The following is a 22,125-nucleotide window of genomic DNA, read 5'->3' as shown; positions in this document are numbered from 1 at the left end:
CTTAAAGGTTGGATTTTTCCTATTTTTTTTAATTAAGGCATTAAGTTCAATTTCCAAAAGATGATTTTTTATTCCTCTTTTTAGTCAACTTTAGCATGGGTGTCTAAACTTATGCATAGCACTGTATATATATATATATATATATATATATGGATTTTCTGATTTTGTTGTTATAAATTATATGTCATATAAATGTTCAAAACTCATCTCCTAATTATTTTTAAATACTCAGCTGTGCCACAACGAACTAGACATGGTCAATATTCAACAGCCCTTCAGAAGCAAAACGCAAATACTGTTTCCATTTGCAGGAGATGGAAGGAGGAGCTACTGTAGTAAAACGTATCATGTCTGACTGTGTGCAACAATCCTTAAGGCGTCTCACCCAAATGATCATTAGGGAGAGTGAAGGTATTAATGGATCGTGAGCCAGTGGGGTATAATAGCCTGACAGACTCACACAGCCCTGCAATGCCACATGCTTTTAGCTTTGTTTCCTAATGCCCCTGACATGAATGTTGACGCAAAGAATCAGTGACCTGAAAAAGGCAGAGCCTGTGCAAAATCCGTCATGCCTTCCCAGCACTCTTTGTGTCAGAAACCCCACCACAGAGGCAAACTGATTAGAGGTAATGGCTATATCCCATCAGCCAACACAAGCCGGCAAAATGCCATTTGCGAGAGTGCCAAAGAGGCCTGGCCTACAAACCAGTGGACTTTTCTTCAGCTTTTTGTTGTGATGATGATGCTTATACATATTATAGGCTACATATAATGAAGATCTTCCACAAAGAGATGTAGCGAGACCAAACTGATGATGGTAAAAGCGCCCGAAAGCTAAAATATGTAATGCTCTCCCAATACTGATTCTAGTCTAGCACTATGAATCATTTTAACAACAATTGTTCGTTCGCCAGCCAGGAATTGTCTACCAGATGAAATATTTCATGGGCCCATTTGAAAGGCGTGCCATATGCATCCTTAATGAATCTATATTTCAGGTTACGATTCTCTCTCAGGATTTAAAGGAGGTTGGTCCAACATTAACAATAAATCCTCAGCTAGTGGCAATTAGGGAACAGCATCTGACATCCTCCAGCGTACTGCCCACAATCCCAACACACGCACGCTACACCTGTTCTTAATTACTGCCGGTCTGCTTTTTAACTTTTATTCATATTGCAATGGAAACTTGGCACACACTTTCTAAAACTATTTAACATCACTGCTGACCCCCACAGAAAGGAACCATGGGAAATCTTAATAGCCAAGACCATAGGGTCAAAATTCGGCTGATTAACTTTCATGGTTAGCCCTTGCTGGCAGAGGTTGTCATTATATATCGGCTCAGATAATTGGCTCCAGGACATAATGCCAAGGAAGCAAATGGGTTAATGATAAACAAAAGTATTCATGATAAAGAAAAAGAAAAAAATATTTTAAAAATCTGCCAAGTTCTTAGAAATGTACTCTTTGTGTTCATGTTGGTTTCATATGGTTTTGAAAAACAAACATAATTTTCAAGAAAAGTTAAACGTGAAGTGACGTATCGATGTATCCATGCAGTTAGCAGTGCGCTTTGAACAGAACATGTACTGTACGCTACTTTTGGATTGAAATCTCACTTATGATGGTGAAGAACCCTGTAAAGTCCACTTCACAGGGCACTAACGAACGGTCAAATTGAATGGACCTCTGAACTGATAAGAGATACATATAAAATGAGGAGAGCAGGGGTGCATGAGGAATGGGAAGTAGAATAAGTTGACATAGTCGTAAAGTTACTTATAGTCAGTAGAATATCTGTTGGGGTACCATCAAAATAAAGTACTAGCAGATATTAAGTAGACAGTCTACTAATTCTCTAATGAGAGTTAGTTGACGTAGTTGCAAAGTTACAAATGATTTGTAGAATTTCTAAAGTAGACCTTCAAAATAAAGTGTTACCTAATATATTTACAAGATAGTCAACTGGTGTAGTCATTCTTTCATTCAAACTGAACTCTAGAATGTTAAATTGAAGTCACTGCATGCAGAAATTACATATTACATTTATTTTTGTATAAATTAATAAATCCAGAAAAAAAAGAAAAAAAAAAGAGTGTCAATGTATGGCAAAGATGGCAACATGCAGGTCACATACTGTACCATACATCCACCAGCTAGGCAATTACCACTGAGATGAATGGGAATGCTAACAGTACGCCCAAACTGGTCACATAATGAAGCCACAACTAATACTGTCATTCCACTATGGAGTATTTGAACAGGTAGGCCAATATTCTGCTATCAAACATCACTGGCCAAGGGCATAATTCAGCCACACCCCACAATTAGCACACAATCAACCCCTCCACATAAGAGACGTGATCGTTCCTGGCCCCATTTGAGCAGAAGGCGAGCAATTATCTGCTACTTTATAGTAAAGCGTTAAATTACACTGACTTTAACTGGAGATTTGGTGGAGGGCATTTCATGGATCACTGTAGCATTGGGAGTGTCATGAAAATATGTCGCCCGCTGTTAAACGTAAGAACCAGTCACAGATGATATCTCATCAGGGGCTCTTCTGCTGCGTCTAGGTGGCATGATTCACAGCGTGATGCAGGAGGGGCCGTCCACGCATCATAAAACACTAACTCATAAATGATAACCGCCCAAATTATAGATAAGCATGGACATTTCAAACAGGGATAATACATCAGCAAGTGTGATTGATGGGCTGGAATTTGACCACTGATGAGACGGGGTTTAGAATTACTGTCAGCTAGCTTACTGACCAGAGCCTGGGGGCAGTCGTGGCACTTGATGAATGGCTTGCTGTGATTATACAAAGCATTGAAGTGTAGCGCCAGCCTAGCAGCATAGCTTAAAGAGTAAAAGGAGGAGTTTAAGGTGAATTTGACCCAAATGAGATGCCCACGGACCACTTGCAGTCCAAAACTGTAAAAGATTCTCTGAAAATCAGAAGTAGCAATCTGTTTGGCTGCATGGAAAGATAATGTTTTCAAAAAGTATTATCCAACAAATGCTTTTGCAAGCTTATATTATACATCTATACCATCAGATGGGCATCAGTACAAGAGAGCTTATGTGTGTGATTTAGAGTTGTCAAAAAGAACTGACTTCGGTACCTGAAATTTTAAAATGTGACACTTTGAGCGCTGTGATGCATCAATGATACATCTCTTCACCGAGCGCTTACACAGATAGACGCCTGCTTGTGCTTTCAAACGGTCCCTCCTTTTTTTTCTCCAAACACTTTCAAACACTTCCATGTGCTCTCAAATGCTCCCGTGCATTGATCATTGTAGCCAATCACAGACATATCCGATGAGCACGTGAACACAATAGCCAATCAGACGTATTGCATAAAAAATTATTACCGACTTGGTACCGAAGTTGACAAAAAGATACTTTGACAACTCTAGTGTGATTTTTAAAAAAAGAGTTGTGCATTTTAAAACTAATAATAATAAAGTTTGTTGTATGTTTTACAAAAAATTAACTCAGGGCCAAACTCTAAAAGGAAGTGACTGGCCAATAAATTGTCCATTATCACCCAATACAATGAAAAAATAAAACAACAACAACATGGTGACAAAATATAATTTGTGCTTATATAGTTCCCTTTCGAAGTGGAACTCAACTTTGCATCTTTGATTGATTCTACAGGAGACGCCATCAGTGTGACCAGTGTCTGAAGCGTGTGTAAACACACGCCAATAAAACATTGGTTGATGGCAGTCCATAATGGAGCGGCCCTGAGTATAAAGGGGGTGCCTGAATATTCGTCATCAACACTTTTTGTCTTCAGGAGACGCTTTTTTGTATGTGCGTGTAGGACTAAATACCCCTGGTGGAGCGCGTTTGACACCTTGAGGAAGCTGGATATATATATATGCTTCTGTATATGGGTTGAAGTTCCAGCAATATATGATAAGGTCTTTATAACGATCACTGTGTAAAAGTTAAGGTGATTGTGAAAGTCAGATGCAAGTCTTAACTGTCTTTAAAGGGGGGGGTGAAATGCTCATTTTCACTCAATCTCCTGTTAATCTTGAGTACCTATAGAGTAGTATTGCATCCTTCATATCTACAAAAAGTCTTTAGTTTTATTATATTTTTAACAGGAAGATAGGCTGTACCGAGTCTTTCCGGAAAAAAACGAGCGGCTGGAGGCGGGCCCTGTGGGCGAAGCTAAAGCTGTGCTAACGCGCCGAGCTAGTAACAACACACAGAGACAATAGAAGCAGTTTTACTCACCGAACCTTTATCATTGTGACTGCTCGATCCTTAAGCATTAGACGATCTGGGCTTTGTTTATAAAACAATCATCGTCGAAATGCAGGGAACAAACAGTCTACACCTCCGTTTATGCTCAGGAAAAACAAACTCCATCCACGGGTTCCTTAACGCTTGGTTCTTTGGGAATCTGTGCAGGGTTGTCTTGCACTGGCAACCAAAAACCCACTTCTTTGGTGACATTGGCTTCCCAAAAGCCGAGCATAGTGCTTTGATGGCGAACTGCTTTCGCTCTCTCTCTCTGGTCTAAGCGTGCGCGCGCGCCCGCGATCTTACCGGAGAAGTGCCCTTAGGACCCATATAAGGAAATTCCGTTACATCTGACGTCACACATACCCATACTCGAAAAAAACTTTCCGAAACTTGTGACAAACCGGAAGGACAATTTTTGGCACAGAAATACTCCTTCAAACGTACAATTTAATTTTTGAAACTTTGTCCATGTTTAGCATGGGAATCCAACTCTTTAACAGTGTAAAAAACTCAGTATGCATGAAATAGCATTTCACCCCCCCTTTAAGGAGTCAAATGATGTGGAGGTTTGATGGTGAATGAAATCCAATGAAGCAGATGACCGTCATCAAACATATAGATTTCCCATCAAAGGAAGTCCGTAGCAGTAATCAAACTGTCTACTGTAGCTACATCCAACCATGAACCTCGTAGGAGTACTCAATGTGGCAAAATCCCAACCAGGACTACAAAGTTGGCACAAATACTCATTCAGCAGATACAGAAAAGTCCTTCTACAAAACACAAAATGCCTCCTGTTATTTATCTGCATTAAATCCACTATATTCAATAAGCACAAATACAATATTTCACCAGTAAATAAAACATCAACATGAACATATACATTTTACTTACAGTTAAGCATGAAACAGAATGTTTCCCAACCAGGACTTTGGTGAGATGATAATTTCTTCTACTGCTCACCTGTATCTTTATCTAAGCACAGAGGTCTCACTAATACCCCTAGTGGTGAGGAGTGTAATTGCAGTTTAAAAAACTAAGTAACTGACAGGTGTCTGTTACATGCTGATGTCGTTTTCCATAGCATCAATCCAAGACGCAGTGTATCATTATCTTTCTCAGGGAACCATAGTTACAGTCGAAACCTGAGACAATTTGTTTGAAGTATTACTGTAACTACCAAGTAAACTAGACATCCAATTTTTTTTTAATAATAATGCATTGAATTCAACAAAAGTGAAAGTAAAGACATTAACGTTACAAAATTATATTTCAAATAAATGCTGTTCTTTTTAACTTTCTATTCATCAAATATCATGGTTTCAACAAAAATATTACTGTAAATAATAATAAGAAATGCTCCTTAAGCACCAAACAAGCATATTAAAATGATTTCTGAAGGATCATGTGACGCTGAAGACGGTGTCTTCTATGCAATTGCTCTCATTCATTTTTTCATCATTCATTTTGTGTCACGCCACTCTCGTGTGGATTTACTACATGCAAACCCAGACAGACTGGAGTAATGGCTGCTGAAAATTCAGCTTTGCCATTACAGAAATAAACTACATTTTAAAATATACTGAAATAGAAAACAGTTTTACATTTTAAATTGTAATAATGTCACAATATTACATTTTATTTTTACTGTATTTTGAATCAATTAAATGCAGCCTTGGTGAGCATTAGAGAGTTCTTTCAAAAACATTAAAACATTGTACCGACCTCAAACATTTGAATGATATAATAACTGTGAAATAATGTTAATTATGATCACAACATGTACACATTTTAGCCATTTCCTTTGTGTTTTTCTTAATGACAGATTGTAGATTGACGCTGCAATTAGAAGTATTTTTTTTTCCAAGCAGGTACCCAATACTTTAGACAAACCCACCAATTAAAGGCCATGTAAAAATAAAACAAATTGTGGTTGGTCACATAACATGTTGCTCAGACAGTCTCTTCCTGTCCAAGTAGGCAGTCCTTGGCCAGAATGAGCTGTAATGTGGACCACACTTGCAATCTGGCTATGTGAGACTAAAACTATTTGAAGTGTAACATGTTTGCTCTAACTTTTTACTTCGTTGCTAGGTCAAATATGCTTATTATCAAGGGAAAACTGTTAGTTCTTCCCTTTAGCTGAAAAGAGCACTGGGATCGTTTTCTGCTGTCCCGTGAGGTTAGTGTAAACAGGTCACCAACTCACTGAATACAGCCCAGAGCTCCTTGTCTTTAAGGACAACACATCCATGGAGGAGAACTCTCAAGACATTGCACTGAAAAGGTAAAAGCATCTCAGTATTAAAAATGATACGTATAGTAATAAACATTTTTTTTCCTGTTTTAATAATCCCCATCTTCCTGCCCTCCAAGACACTTCAATGCACCTGTTTATTACAGTTCTACATTTGAATGAAACCTCTTGAAGTGTGAGGTGTCACTCACAGATCAGAGTCAGTATATTAAAGGTGACGCTCTCCTCTGGACTTATTGGAGTGAAAAAACAGGCAATGTCTCACACACACATATGCACACAGAAACAGCTCCTCAGAAAGCATTATCATTTCATAATTATTGTTCATTGCGTCTACAGTGTCACATCTTTTCAAATATTTCAGTTAATTAATTTTTGTCATTTGTGGCTCCTTCACAGACTAATAAGGCACTCATTCTGTGGGCATAATTACCAATAATAACACAGGAAAATCTAAATAAACACTAGTTTTTTTTGTAAAATCTGTGAATATATTTAAAATAATAATAATAATAATAACACTAAATGTTTCTTGAGCACCAAATCAGCATATTAGAATGATTTCTGAAGGATAATGTGACACTGAAGACTGGAGTAATGACGCTGAAAATTCAGCTTTGCCTTCACATCAATAAATAAAATTTTGAAATATAATAAAATAGATTGTAAATCGTAAATTGCATTGCAATGATATTTCACAATATTGAAGTTATGTATATTTCATCAAATAAATGCAGCCTTGGTGAAAATGAGAGACTTCATTCAAAAAGTTGAACAGTAGCGTAGATACATGCATGTGGATATCACATCGCAAAAGTTGTGATTTTCACTTTTTTTTATGGTGGCCCAAATGTGACACACAATAATTGAGAAATCAATTAAGAAATGAATGAATCACCTGAGAAATCTATAAACCAATGAATAAAAATGTATATAAATAATTTCCAGATTTCATTAATCACACAAAATAATAAAACTGCAATATAAATGAGCACAAAAAACAACTCAACATTTTATATCAAAAGTTGTTTCATATGTGTAGCACAAGCAAGCTAAATAAAAGGCTAAATAAATCCATTTATGAATATTAAACTTACGGTAATAACCAGCAGGATTCCTTTGAGGAGCGTCAGCAGTGACGTGATGGGCTGAATGATGACCTGGGCCAAGATAATACCCAATGAGAGCGTCCATGTAAATGCAGGGATCACGTAGACATGACTGCAGAAGAAAAATCAGGCAAACAGTCATCTTGTCCCCCATTGTTTTAAATTACAGCTTCAGTAACTCCAAATAATACGAAACACCACCTCTCAAAAAATTACAGACTGCAGTGAGAGGAAATGACAACAGCACAATACAATTGTAAGACAAGTATTCTTTACAATTTCCCTGCAAAACATAGACTTAGCCTCGCTAAATCACATCCTGAATGAGGAGAACACATTTCTCCTCTCTAAAGAAAACAACAGGGGGCAGGTAATTGTTTTGAAGTGTCTGTCTCTATCTGATGAGAGTGCTGTCTGATCCAGTGCTCCATAATACAGTGAACTTCACAAATGCTTCTATTATTCTTTCATTGCAAAAATATGCTCAGAAGACTAACACTGTCAAGAAACATATGCATGATCACAAAGGGAACTCAAGGGCATGGGACAGGAACTCAAATGCAAGACTACAGTGTTTAAAGGGATAGTTCACCCCAAAAAAAGAATGATCCCATTCCCCCCAGTAGAATGTCTGTTGGGGGACCATCAAAATAAAGTGTTAGCATATAGATACATTTTTACATAACCGTTCCATTTTTATGCAGACAAAAACGATTACATGTTCTTTTTATTTCCTCATTTCCTCAAAATCTTCCCAGCATGCCTTAATATGATCAATCATCAATACAATCTTAAATCTACAGTTGGGTTTTGGGACATTTCCAGTTGCATAATATCTTCCTAGCTTCCATAATAGAATACATTTTTATAAGGATAAACACATTCTTTGCTATGAGGAGGGATAACTATGGCCCCAAGGGTATTTTGAGCGTTTTGCACCAGTCGTCTTATAACATTATTATCTATGTTTGTGGACAGAGGTCAAATTCTATAAGTCCCAAAGCAAAGCAAACTTATTTATGAACTCAATTCAGCAAGACCACCATATCCCACAGATAAATATGGGTTTTATAATGGATTAAGAGAACTGTGAATACTCTACGAGGGCTGAAATAACCTATTGATTTGTCCTTGCAGGATCACTTTACACACTCGCTCTCTCTCTCTTTCTCTCTCTCTTTCTCTCCACCCTTGGTCACATGCATCTGCCTATGATGTGTTCTTAATGAAGCATTCAGCCATCGATGTGGTGCAGGCCGCCTTGAGTGGATAATTTTCAGGTTAAGTATTTACTGGGGTGATGCAAAATACATTACTTTTGTGGGAATAAGTGCAACTACACAGAAATTCTGCAGTGGACATAAAAATCTGTTTTCTGCTGATCACCATCAATTCTTATACTTGATAGTATATGCTTACATATTTTTTTTATGTTTTAATGATTTTTAGACATTTTAAAGAAAAACTAATTTAAACAGAACAGGTGATTAACAATATACTTCAAAAAAGTCCATATTCACAATTTAATATTATTGTTAATATAATATAATCTAATAAATATAATATAACATAAAATACTAAATGTATTTTTTCATATAAGATATAAAAATAAGTTGCACCCAATATTAGAGCTGTTTATTTGCATGAAATAGCGCTGAAATAATCACACACAAATGTGGCACAGATGTTCATTAAATTTACTGTTTTTTTATATATCTAATGTCTGAGGTATCTTAGGTATCTGTGATCTGAGGTAAACAAAAATGCTCAGAGAACTGAACACAATCAGAGATGCCAATCAATCAGAACTTCTATTTACTCTATTGACAAGTCGTAGACTTGAGTTCGGCCCGCAAGAGGAATTCACATCAGAAAAAAACAATAAATTGTATCCAACTGCACATAAATTTCTAATGCTTCTGACATATTGATATTGCCCTCTGATATTTAAGATTCAAGGCTTTTACCTTTTTCTGGCTGACCGAGTCCATTTTCATCAGTCAGTCACCTTTGCGGCCCATAGTTTTCTTAATACCACAAAAAGAGGATCAAATGAATAATCGATAAACTTCATTTCTGCATTCTCTGAAGTTTTGAGAACTTCATTAGCACGTTTGGTAGGGTGGATTTGGCACTGATGTGCCCCTGAAAGATTGTGGGAATGGCTTCTTACTATGGTATGAGTCTTAAAGCTGCTGAAGGAAGAAAAAAACAGACAAAAAGGAATGATGTAGAAAGAAAGTAAGAGTGAAAAATACAGAATGACAGTATCCTGCCCCAGATGGGAGTACTGACAGCACACATTTGTCTGTGACATCCAACTCCCTGCAGTCTGGAGACGCCCACCCCACCATCCCGACATCATGAGCCAAAACAAAACAGAATAAAAATATGATTCTCTGCACAATGAGACTACTTCTGATGCTCTAAAATAAAGCTGCTCCATCTCCTTAAACAAAAACGTGAGAGCTATCTGACATTACAATTTTATTATAATGCAATTTTATGTAGTTTGACGCAACCCTATATGATCTAAGGAACATAATTTACTCACTCTCATGATATTCAAAACCTATGCCCTAAAGGAGATGTTCCTGCTGCTCTTTTCAACAAAAGTGACTGGTGACCAATGGCTTTCAAACTCTGAAAGGAAAAAGCATCATTAAATTTTTGTTTGACTTTTTTCAAGTGTTTGAAAGCCATTTGAAAAAAGAAAGAAATGTAAGTCATTATTCACTGATAATCTACAATTTGTTTGCACATTAAAATATGGCATGTCAAAGAGACGAAATTTATGCAATGTCACTGGTTACACGACACACGAGAACCAATCAAAATGCACCAAATTTGCATATGGCAGAGGGAGGTAAGTGAAAAAAAGAGCTTTCATGAACCATCTAATGCACTCATCAAACTAAGCTTTTTCTTCACTTTATTGCCAGTATAAATTATGGTCCCAAGAGTCCTTTCAAAAGTTCATCTAAAGCATGATGACTGTAAAGGCATCATTTATATCCTGATGATTATCTTTCTCAAAGCACAAATATGTAATTATTTTAACTTTAAACACTGTAATCCATTATCTATGAGTGGGGGAATTGAATGTAAAAGGTTAAGAAATATATAAGATAAATTGATTTCATTCCTCACATAAAGCACTGAATGATAAACCTTTTCCCACTAATTTTTGTCTCAAGTGGTTTTTTTTTTTAAAGAGTGTGGTGTGTTTTAATTAAAATGAAAAACTATCAGGTTAAGAGGTTCAAATAGCTCAAGGGCAAAGAATACAGCAACAGTGGCTTGAATCCAAGGATCATTTCTGTATAGAAAAGTTATGACTAGGATGGATGGTCTGTATCTCATAAATACTTGTTTACAGCATAGTTTTTAATGATTAATATGAATAATATTCTCATTATTTTCTTAAAGGTGTCTTATCATACATTGCATTCATTATTTTATTGTTTTTCCTGTGGTCCACCAACAATGTAATTATATTTTTATTGTTCCAAATGCAATCATAATTTTTCAAGACCATTATCTGATCTTTAGAAATAATCCAAGGATTTGAGAATGAATTTGTTTTTCTATCTTCATTTCAGTGTAGGAAGTTTTGAACTTAATTAAGCCAAATTGATTAAGACAATTTAATTTATCTTTCTACACCTTTTAAATTGAAAATCGAATTTATATTTTACAAAAGATAAAGGCATAAGAAACAAAACTTACTGAAAAAGAAAAACAGCCAAATTTGAATAGGTTGTAATTATGACCATCTTTTAATTGAATTATGACACCGTATGCTACATTTGGAGAGGATCCCGTGTCTGCTTATGTAATTTTTCATGTTAACTTCCAGTTCTAAAACTGAATACTAATGTGCACATAAGTTTTCTCAAATTTTTTTCATCACTCAATGAATAGGTAATTTGTATTAATGCACTGGGGACGACGACAACAACACACATGCATTATATTGCATTGCATATGATGTGTGCTGGTCAACTACTATAAAATTAAGAAACCCCTAGAAAACAGTATAAAACAATAAATAAAAAATAAAAAAACACATAGGAACGTACATTTAAGATAGGCTACTTAATTTATTATTCCAATATCCAAATATGATACTAAATACCACAGGGAAAAGGGCTTCTATTTGTGACGTGCTGTCTTTGGATTTGAACATTGCACATTTTAAACAGGACACGCATTAGCTGAATAAATGTTAGCCAATACAAACATATTTATAGAAAACAGTTGACAATGAATAGACAGGAGTCCAATAATAGCATAACGAATCACTTATTCTAAAAAGAATATCAAGTATAAGTTAGACGAATCTGACATAAAATGAGGGCTGTGTTAACAGTAAAATGTCCGTCATTTAACGGATTTTAAAAACACGGATGGATAATACAAAATGCTTTCTGACATTTTGACAGAAAAAACAAGCAAGAACAGAATTTAAACTTAGCACGTCAATTTTCATTTTACAATTATCCTCTCTCTGTGCGCGCATCCATGTTTGTGAAGTTTCAGAAGGGAATGATTCAGATTTCTCTTGGCACAGCTACTGGAAGACAGACGGGTTGCTCATGTCACATCTACGTCGTCAAGCTCAGTTTGAGTCTGCGCAGTATGCTCAGCCATCAGGAAGTGAGTGCTTCTAATTGACTTCACTTTTCTCCGTTGAATCCAATGGGGTCGCTGTGTCCATTTATTTACTGTCTATAGGTTTTTGCGTAGTTTAGAGTGACAAATCGTACCAGCGTACTTTGATTGGTAGGTTTAGGGGTGGGTTTAGGGATCAGGGGGTGGAAATGGGTAGGTTTAGGGCTGGGTTTAGGGATCAGGGGGTGGAGATGGGTAGGTTTAGGTATATGTAAGGTGGGTTAGGGTTAGGGTTAGGGTTAGGGTCCAACTCCTCCCCCTGGATTTCGTGTTCTGCAGTGAGGACCATCTCAAATTTTGCGCATTTTTGGAGAGGGTGATGGTGAACAATGGATTGGCGTTCACCATTCTGCCCCGCAAAGGAGGACATCACCAGCCCCAATCCGGATCCAGAGACCAGCCAGCCGCCTGCCACACCCTGCATGGAGCCTATGCCAGAGCTGACCGCAAACACGAAGCGCTTCGTCCCTCCAGCCCTATGGCTTCATCAGGGTCCCACCTCCCGAACGGCCTCAGTCATATCAGCTCTTGCCTTCATCTCTTCCAACTATCACCACCACCCTGGTTTCTCCCGTTGTCATCTACTCTTCTGTCCAAGCCCCCTCCCTCCCTCCCTCCCTCCTCATTTTGACTTGTTACTTACATTTATTTTCAACAAAATTACTACTTTTATTCAAATTTGCATTTACTTTTTCCCCGCCAGCGTTTTTGAAAAAAGTTGCTAGCCACCACCAGCGTTTTTGATCATTTTCACAAATTTGTCATGGCACCCAGAATATTTAGTTATGAATGAATATCTGGACATGCACTATAATAAAAGAAAGAAGAGAGCCTCTGCAAATATTGTTTTTTTTTTATTTATTCTAGCTTATTGCATTCTTTTTTTAATCAAAGAAATTTAAATTTTTAAATTTTGATTTATATGCTGTTTAATGTTGATGATCACGAAATTTTTCATATACATAAGCTTACATGTGCTGTCACTTGTTTCTGTTTCTTCTTCAAGTTGTTTTGATCAGGAGATTCAGTACTCTACACTATAACAGTGAAAACACGATGATGACGGGAAGCATTGTCTCATAAATGATAGAAGGGAAAAAGTTGTAATGATAAAAGTGATGGTAAAGACATTTATAATGTTGCAAAACATTTCTATTTAAGATAAATGCTCTTTATTTAAACTTTTTATTAATCAAATAACATTAATAAAAATAATATTAGAATGATTTCTGAAGGATCATGTGACACTGAAAACTGGAGCAAACAAGTAAGCTGAAATTCAGCTTTACTGTTTTCACTGTATGTTTAACCAAAAAAAAATGCAGCCTTGGTTAGCATAAGAGACTTTCTAAAACATAAAAAAATCTTACTGACCCCAAACCTTTGAACTGTAATGTACATCCAATCTAATCTACATGGAATAAAACCTCTGTAGTACTTGTATAAACTGTAAAACCAGTCAGATTTACAGAACAGAAAGTCCTGTCACTGCATGTGAAACTCAATATCAAGACAATGACAAACAATGGGTGAGTAGAAAAATTATATTGGAATAATCTGTGGCGCTAAAGGTAGGTTTGTAGTTTCCTACAGTCCAACACAGACACAGACACAGACACACACACACACACACACACACACACACACACACACACACACACACACACACACACACACACACACACACACACACACACACACCTAGACAGAGCCATGCTGCTTACACAGGCCACCTGGTCATTTGGCTGCCAAAATAAATATGAAATGGGTTTTATTAAACAATTTTCCAGATATCAAAAGTTGTTTAGTTTCTCTCATAATACATCACAGAGAAGAACATTTTTGCTTGTGTTTTTTGCTGAGGAAAAGCATTAGGAGATCAAACACCTCACAGGCACAATATAATGAGAGAATTTCCAGCCCTGCTGTAACTGCATTTATAAACATTACTCAAACTGAGTCCATGATTTGACTGACAAGCAGAGAATAGAAAATCTGGGCTTGAAATTGAACATCTAGAGAATAAACAATATGATTGACTTGGTGTCTTTCTTTGAGATAACGTAAGAATAAAGAAATAGGGTCCTATTGTTTAAAGAAAGTATAAATCAAAGAAAAGCATGTGCATTTATTTAATCTGACTGAACAAAAACAGATCTTGTGTGCAAGCCTGCTCTTAACATTTATTAATGTTCCATTAAAGATTACAACCTAAGGCAGCTCACCTGGTATGAAAAAGTGCAGCGTAGGCCTCACTTCCCGCCAGGACGTAACTGATTCCAATGGACACACTGTTGAAGACACAGTTCGTTATCAGCACTCATTACAATAATGACAGTTCATATTAATGAGGAGCTGTCAAGGACAAATCAAACAGGATCTTCCATTGCTCCAAGTCAAAGTTGGACAAAGCCAGATATTTAATCTTCATAAGGGTCATTGTTCATTGTACTTTTGGCTATTGAAACTTATGAAACTTCTTCAAACTTCAAACGTCAATGTTAAAACATGTATCACATTCTGGAAAAAAGATCAACCTTAAAGTGAATTTTGGTATCATATGTGATGGTTTGGATATTTGATACCGTGTGTGATGGCAATGAAGTTGTCCACTTTTTTGAAGGAAAGTTAGATAAGCCTTGGGGCTTGCTAACATAAAAGTTAGATAGCAGTTAATTAACTGATAAAACCTGTAAAAAATACAAATTGGACTCAGAAAAAATTAACACAAAATTTGATTAGTGGAGAATTTTAAGTCTCAGATACACACAACCAAAATACCAAAAATTTATACATTTTGGCAATAGAGGAAAAGGTAATTAAAGAAACATTTTAAACTTGAATGACAGCAAGCTATTTATTTATTTGTTTATTTATTTAAAGCAAGATCTCCCAATTTAATCACAAATTCAAAATGGGACCTTTCAGAATATTTGAGTTTTGAATTTTGGCGCTAACGTATAATGTTGAATGTTAAATGTTGAATCAGCCGGTCTAAAAAAATTTAGCTGTCTGTGTGAAATAACTACAGAAGGAAAAAGATAGGGAAATAGAAACCTTGACTTGCACCATCATATTGGACAATGCTGTGTGGATCTGTGGTCCTTGACTGGTTAGAGAACGCAATCTGTCATGGAAGCACATTGATCGAGGGCTAAGCCTCTTGAACACAATGAGGAGATAATCAATTGGATGTGTGTTAGCCAAACCTGTCTAAATGCTGATAACAAGGCTTTTTTCCATTCAGTTGCATGACTGAGCATGCAGAGCACTGCAACAAATGATGCCGTGTTAAGTGTCAAAGGCATTTCTCAGTAATGACCACTGATGCCCTTAGTGCTCTTTCCCAATAAAAATCCCAACAAAACTCATGCAGTTTGGATTCTGTATTTAGTTTTGCAATACCATTCACATAGAGGACACCGTTATAGTAGTCACAATGCCAAAGGGGGCAGAAGAAATCAATTTTTGCTTGAAAATCTATCAAAGAAATTGATTTATGCTTGTTAAAAATACTTCAATGTCTTTCAAAAGTACCCCAAAACTTTAGATTTGACTAAAGTAAAGAAAAAGATGAAAAATAAGTGGGGGGAGAGCTAATTTACATCTAACATCTGGTAATTAATAACGACCCATTTAAAGACAGACAGATGGGCGGCCATATTGGCGACTAGTACAAAAAGTGGTCGACCATTATTCCATTATTCTGCACCATTATTCCAAAGGTGAAATGTTAAAACTGTTGTTCGGGGCAGTGCTGCTGACATTTCACATATAAATAACACCGCATTTTATGGCAGCTCAGAGAGCATAACATGGATTTAAAACCTACTTAACGCTCATATCCAGAGAGGATGTTTGTGCATGTACCTCCTCAGCGGAGAGCAGCTTTTAACTACTTTCTCAGTCCCAATGACTTCATTAACCTTTTTTGTTGATCAAAAACTGAACGAGATGCTCTCCTCAGACTAATTGAAGGGGTTCAGTGACATTTTAGCAGAGCGCGTTTGTGACACATTTATGAGAGTGTTCTTCACAGAATCTTCTTTATAGCGAACCCTGAAATGAACACAAAGATCTGAGAATGACCGAGGTCACGTGGCACCAGCTGTTAGTTAGTTTTTTTCACAAAGAGACTGTGAAAGACTGTAAAAGTATAACATAATTTGGCTTGATTATACATTCTGTTGTTGTTTGCAAGCCTTTTATGGGAACATCTATTATTGCCTCTGGTAAAAAATTTGAATAATAGAAAAACAGGAAGGTAATGAGAAAGACAGATTGATGAAGTTCAAGACCTTATAATAACACCAATGTAGAGTACAAACAATTTTGATGCTATTTTAGTAAGACATGTCCCCTGTGACTGAATTCATAAACAAACCTTATTTTTATATTTATTTATATGATCATCATTGAAAATCAATATATTTTGCTGCATCTTGTACATCTATTATAGTCAGAGGAATGTTTATTTATATATAATATTTATATGCGATTCTTTTTTTAAAAACTGTACTCTTATTTTTTATGATTTTATGCATTTATTTGAATATATCCTAGAAAATCTCATGCATAAACATTTATGACACTTATTCAAAGCTTTTTTTCCTTTTACTAATAAAGAGCACAGAAAATAAATAGGGAAAATACACGCTGCTTCTTTCCCTAAAGCAGCATCTCAGAGTTAATGATCTTGTCTGTTTACCTCAGGGCACTCTTATACAAAAAGAGCTTTTGACTCGGAGCCAGTTCACCATTAACGTGAGCTCACAAGGCCAACATCATGTTACAATACAATTTAAGAGGCCAACAAAAGTACAATAAGTTTACAGTTCATGGCAAATTACAACCCATAGTATCAAAGCTCTACATGAAATGTATGAATGCTGTCCAGTGTTTCAAGGCTAAGTACCCAAATTGGCATAGGGCAGAAACTGTATAAAAACACAACGATATTTTAGTTTAGTATTTAGGATGCAACTTAAGCAGCTTTACAGTATTAAACAGGACAAACAGTGTCAGCATCACATTCAATTAAAATTACAACTTAAATTTCTACTATAAAGCAGTGTGTTAATGTTTTTACTCGCATCTGACCTCGACAGACTGAACAGAAGAAAGATTTCCACATCAAAATAGATTTTCTGAGAAGTTTTTCACATCAAAGGAGGCGGAGCTTCAGAGCCACACCTACCTATTACATAAATGCCATGGACCAATAGCAGATGTTTGAAGTTCAAAAATGTTTACCAACTGGAGCAAACCTTTCGGAAAGTTCGCTTTGACAAGCTGTTTTGAACTCCTGCAACAAACTCCAAATTAACTTTTGGCATGATTTTGTTTAAAATGACGTCACACCAGTTCGTTCTTCAATTTCGCTTGAACCGTATGGTTGCCTTAAGTTAACAAATGCAGGTTACCACTTTTTACAGTGTAGTAAAACTGTCTTTCTGGTGAAACTTGTTAAGCAGCTTTACCAAAAGCATGCTATGCAGAGACTAGCATCCAAAACGACAACATATGCTGGAGGTTAGCTATGCTTTTTAGTCCTCAAAAAGATATGAATGAAAGAGACTCACAACTGAAAGAGCAGAACAAAGCTGAAGGCCCGGCTGGTGTGCTTGCCCAGGAAGAGAACTCCCAGCACGTGCAGATTTGGCTGGAGGTCCTCATCTTGCCTCCGTGCTGTGATGTCCCTCTGCAGAAGACCTGCATCTACAGAGAAAACCAGCATCCATTTCAGATACATAACCATAGACAGAGGAAACGGCAGCATAATTTCAGTTAGCATGAAACAGTTACTGTCCTGATGTCAGCAGATACATAAAAGTCAAGACATAGCTATGTATAGGAGACAGAGAAACATATTATATCATCTTATATGCTATGTACACTACCGTTCAAAAAACTGATATTGGAAAGATTTTTAAAAAAGTTTTATGTTCACCAAGTCAGCATTTATTTTATTAAAAAAAAACAGTAAAAACAGTAATATGATAAAATATTAATATAATTTAAAATAACTGTTTTCTATTTTAATATATTTTAAAATATTATTTATTCCTGTGATGACAAAGCTGAATTTTCAGCAGTCTTCAGTGTCACATGATCCTTCAGAAATAATTCTGATATGCTGATTTGGTGCTCAATAAACATTTCTTATTATTATCAGTGATAATAGTCAAGTCAAGTCAAGTATATTTGTATAGCGCTTTTCACAATACAGATTTTATCAAAGCAGCTTCACAGTATTAAATTAAAATAATACAACAAGGTTTGTTTCAAGTGGAATTTATTGATTGATAAAATAAAATTAAATATCCCCAAAATATCCCCAACTGAGCAAGCCAAAGGCAACATAATAAACAATTATGCTACTTAATGTGTTTATGAAAATCAGTAATCTTTTTTTCAGGAATCTTTGATGAATGATTTTTTTTTTTTTAAATAGAAATTGTATGTAACATTATAATTGTCTTTAATGCATCCTTGCTGAATAAAAGTAATAATTTCTTTAATTATTGTATTTTTTTACTGAACCCAAACTTCTTTTTGACAAATCAGTTATTTCAGATTACAGGATAGGATACAACATTTTCTAGTGAGAAGGTACCTGTGTTGATTTCCATTTGCATCTCAGGAGACAATCTTTGAGTAGATTCAGATAAACACTATTTTTGTGTTTTAATGTTTGACAAATACTAACTAAGAATTGACTTTGACCTATAAGCATCCACAGAACCTGATTTCACCAAGTGCAACATGTTCCTGGATCAACATCTTTAATCAGATTTGATTTGAAAATTACAGTGAATGTTTAGTTTAGGCTTACAACCAGCATTAGGTGCTTCTACATCAGTGTTATTCATCATTTCCCTCTGATTTTATGGATAAGTTATAGGTAGGGATAGGTTAAGGTTTAGAACAACATTCCTGTCCGAAAATGTAATGCTAACAATATCCCTAATATTGTTAGCATTACATTTTCGGACAGGAATGTTGTTCCAGGATCCACAAAATATGTCGATCCAGGAACGCATCTAACTCGGCAAAATGAGGACGTGCATTTTGAGGAAGGCCACTTTGTTTCCCATAGGAAACATTTATTAGTTGACAGCATTTGCTGCCCAGTGGCCAGAACGGATGGGCCTGACAAGCCCTTGTGTCTGCAACAGATGAGCAGAACCATCCATCAACCCCTCTGAGGTGCCACACATCACTCCCAATGCAAAGTTCTGCCACAATACCACAACACATAGTGCCACGCTGTACGATTTTGACACACTAAATAATGAATCTTTTGAGAAGGAAGTCTGAGAAACAGAGGGAAAACAGAAGTGAATGAATATGGACAGAGATAAGAGAAGTGTGCAGCAGTACCCCCCCCCCCCCTCCCCCTCCCCCTTTTGAAGAGATTCCAATCATATTTCAAGCAATTCAAAACTATCATGCATCTGAAGTGTCTAAGCTGAAAGAAATAATCCATTATTTATCGGCTTTGATATATGAGACACATTTTCTTATTGGGCTGATAACATTAAAAATGAACCGATATCGGCCGATACCGATATGGTGGCCAGGGCCGGCGCGTGCACTTCTGCCGCTCTAGGCGAAAAACATTTGTGCCGCCCCTAGGGCTGGTTGGAATACCATTTTTTGAGCTTCGATGCTTCGGTAGTAATGAACATCGAATATTCAAAGCTTTGAGAGGGTGCTGAACATATTCTTCTCTCTAATAAAGGCAGGAATCTCTATGTGTCTGTCCGTTTGCATTTTGATTATTTCGAGAACCGTTCATCCAATCGACTTCACAAGGGAGTGCAGTGTCGCATTTGGTGGTGCAATATAGATAGACACGCGAGACGCGACATGTTCAGAATGAATAAACTTTTAGTAAACTACAGAACAACGCGAGCGGGAAGCGGCGCACCTCACGCGGGCAGGGCTTATATACTTGACGCACGCTGCACTAGTGATATAAAACGCACACACAGGTCTGTTAAATTAAGCAATACTTTAAGGTAGTCTATATTTTTCTGACTAACAAATTACTGACACAGTAAAGGGTAGATTTAAATAAAGAAAAACAAAATTTAAATAACGAAAAACAAAATTTAAATAAAGAAAAAAACAAAATTTAAAATTTAAATAAAGAAAAAACTCAATTTAAATAAAGAAAAACAAAATTTAAATAAAGAAAAAACTAAATGTAAAATTTAAATAAAGAAAAAAACGAAATTTAAATAAAGAAAAAACATTTAAATAAAGAAAAAACTAAATGTAAAATTTAAATAAAGAAAAAACGAAATTGAATTAAGTAAAACAAAATTTAAATAAAGAAAAACGAAATTTAAATAAAGAAAAACGAAATTAAGTTAAATTAAAAACGAGATTAATTTAGATTGATAATAACGGGTAAAAAGGCTAATAGCCTACATTTTGTTTCTATTGTTATATTTTCCTCAATGTCAAAGCAACGCAGCTTAACCCAAAACACAAGCTCAGGCATGCACTTCTGTCCATACAAACTCCGCTGTTCTGCGCTCTAGCCAGAGAACACTCCCGTTGCAGGAACACTTTAGTAGGCCAAGAGGAAGCATATACATATACTATATGCGTAGGTGGATGTGATCGGGGAATTTGGCTGTTAAAAGTGTAACATTTAAAGCCACTTAAATTAACGAAATGACTCAAATAAAGATTCGTTCATTTTGATGAACGAGATCGAACAAGAGAGTCAGTAATGCTCCGAACTTCCCATCACTCAGTCATGAGTCATGACTCGTGAGAGCAGGGGGCGGGGCGGCGCAGCGGCAGCTCAGCAAATCATATAGCCTATTTTGTGAATTGTTCATTCCCGATTGGCACACATTTTGCCGCCCTTACTAAAGTGCCGCTCTAGGCAATTGCCTAGTTCGCCTATATGGACGCGCCGGCCCTGATGGTGGCCGATATAAGGTGCATCCCTACTTCTTTAGGGGGGTTATTTATTTATATATAAACACAACAACTCCAAAATTTCCACTTAAGAGGAGACTGATGGAAAGATAACAAGAAAAACACAAATTCTTTTTTTGAAAGTAATAAATGGTGCTGCGCTCAGTATTACATTCACCTGTCTGAGCTGATCTCCCGAGGGAAAAAACAAACACAGACCCATAACAGATGTTACATATAATTCTGTTGACACAAGCACCATTGATATGATTATATTGAGTCAGAAATAGATGTGAATTAGATAAATATATGGTGCAGAAAACATTCATCTGGATGCGTTTCTAACTCCATCTGAAACACAGAGCGCTCAAAAGTATCGCAGAGTTTCTACCTTTCATTAGGATGACGAATCACTTTCCAAATCGTTTATGTCAGTCAGCCACCAATCTCCCTAATGATGCTTTGGCACACAATCTGATTGGATTTTTTACATTAAGTTAAGACTACTGTACCTGTACGGCACAAATGACAAGGGAATGGGCTGTGGAGAGTAGCCGGCTAGAACATTAATTTCTGAGAGGGACCCATCTGCTTGCAGAAAGGGATGGCCAAGTAATTAGGATCGAGAGCTGCTAGAGCTCAACACCTGTCAAGGATACGTTGCAGCTCTGAGTGTGTGTGTGTGTGTGTGTGTATGTGTGTGTGTGAGAGAGAGAGAGAGAGAGAGAGAGAGAGAGAGAGAGAGAGCAGCACAGAAACATCACTATGCTAGAGGTGAATTTTTGAGGGTGAATCTACATCATGACAACAGTCTCCAATACTGCCAGCGTGGTCAGACATCCACCTACTGTTTGAGAACGATTAGAG

The 22,125-nt window shown here is 36.5% G+C and overlaps 1 protein-coding gene across 1 annotated transcript in view; it reads right to left on the bottom strand.

The window, feature by feature from the left end:
- The window catches only part of LOC307149940 (uncharacterized protein), a 128,800-nt gene that overhangs the window by 67,528 nt on the left and 39,147 nt on the right, over positions 1–22,125 (bottom strand). Inside the window, exons 6-8 of the mRNA XM_079856572.1 lie at positions 17,901–18,036; positions 14,544–14,609; positions 7,633–7,756 (exon numbers count right to left, since the gene is read on the bottom strand). Coding sequence (XP_079712698.1) covers positions 7,633–7,756; positions 14,544–14,609; positions 17,901–18,036 — 326 coding nt within the window. The remainder of the gene's footprint in view (positions 1–7,632; positions 7,757–14,543; positions 14,610–17,900; positions 18,037–22,125) is intronic.

Source organism: Squalius cephalus (assembly GCF_949319135.1).
Source record: "Squalius cephalus genome assembly, chromosome: 22".
Classification (NCBI taxonomy): Eukaryota; Metazoa; Chordata; class Actinopteri; order Cypriniformes; family Leuciscidae; genus Squalius; species Squalius cephalus.
This window is presented reverse-complemented; position numbering and strand designations above follow the sequence as displayed.